Raw genomic sequence first — 1,493 nt, forward strand, 5'->3', positions numbered from 1 at the left:
AGAGAGAGAGAGAGAGAGAGAGAGAGAGAGAGAGAGAGAGAGATGAAACTCTGTGCGTGTGTCATATATGTGTGAGTGTAAGGATATGTAAAAGCATGGCCGTCATTCTCTGTTGATCTGCATTTATGCATATATGCATGTACGTATATATGTATGCATGTTTCTATTAATGTCTTTACGTATGCATGTATATATGCGTGTATATCTTTGAACGTGTGTATACAACAATAAACATAGATTTTCAACAATATTAAACATTAAGAATAAACATTTACAACAACAGCAAGAATAAACTGAATTTATAACGCGAGAAGGAACATTAACAACATAAAGGAAACACACACACACACACTCACTCTGAGATATACTCACTGGCACACAAATGGCGGGAAATTTAATATTACCATATCGGAAGCTGTGCGGTACTAACAGCAACAGCATCGCTACCACAACAACCACCACCACGACAACCACAATGGCGACAATCAACAATGCGACAACGACGACGACCATCACTACCTCTACAGCAACCACCATCGCGACCAACAACAACAATAAGTACAAATGAAGAACAGGAAGATCAACACCACTACCACCTCCAGCTCCGACCACGATGACGACGATGGTGACTACCATGGTGCAGATAGTGACGATAATGACGGCTTTAAGATAATTAAGCTCGAGGCCAGTCAGTGACCCGACATACATTTTAAAATGCACGTTTCCACAAATTATCACTTAATATAGATAGACACCCTCACAATAAACTTATGACTCTCTAATTTGTCTCTACACATGTTATAGTTTTACCTAATATAAACTTGGAAACTAATAGCAGGAAGCCAGTCCTCTACAAAATAAACAGACTTTCTGAGGAATCATTTCTAGAAATTCTTTGCTATTTACCAAGTGTGGTAATTTTTGTTGTTGTTGTTAATATATTTACTTTATTACTTCGTTTAGAGATGCAGCATCGTTAAAAAGCGATTAAGAGTTAAATATTCTTAAATAATAATAAATTGTATAGCCCAATCTAAGTAGCAGGATCTTTTATTAGATCCATAATGCTAACTGAGAAATAAAAGTTTAAAGAAATTAACGAAACAAATCGAATGAAGAAAACCACTATGCAGCCTTCGGAAATTGATGTCGATGGAATTCTGAGAGCTCTGGGAGACTCTAAATACTTTCATACTACTCAATACCTCATCGTCTGCGCCTCGGCACTCACCGCTTCAGCCAACAGCTTTTTCTACATATTCATAGGTAATATCATACTTATATGCATATCTATCTATCTATCTATCTATCTATCTATCTATCTATCTATCTATCTATCTATTTATCTCTTTCCCTCTCCCCCTCTCTCTTTTCTCTGCCTATATATTCATATGTATGTATATATGTATACAAACACACACGCACATAAAAAAAATTTTACACATGAAGTAGATATGCGTTACCCAAATCACATTAATATTTTTAGCTACACC

The 1,493-nt window shown here is 36.1% G+C and overlaps 1 protein-coding gene across 1 annotated transcript in view; it reads left to right on the top strand.

Annotated features, from left to right (window-relative positions):
* Positions 1 to 255: 255 nt before the first annotated feature.
* LOC106869315 (solute carrier family 22 member 6-A) overlaps positions 256 to 1,493 on the top strand; it is a 29,889-nt gene continuing 28,651 nt past the window's right edge. Inside the window, exon 1 of the mRNA XM_014915008.2 lies at positions 256 to 1,266. Within this exon, the coding sequence (XP_014770494.1) occupies positions 1,113 to 1,266 (154 nt within the window). The 5' untranslated portion in view covers positions 256 to 1,112. The remainder of the gene's footprint in view (positions 1,267 to 1,493) is intronic.

This window comes from Octopus bimaculoides, chromosome 11 (assembly GCF_001194135.2).
Source record: "Octopus bimaculoides isolate UCB-OBI-ISO-001 chromosome 11, ASM119413v2, whole genome shotgun sequence".
NCBI lineage: Eukaryota > Metazoa > Mollusca > Cephalopoda > Octopoda > Octopodidae > Octopus > Octopus bimaculoides.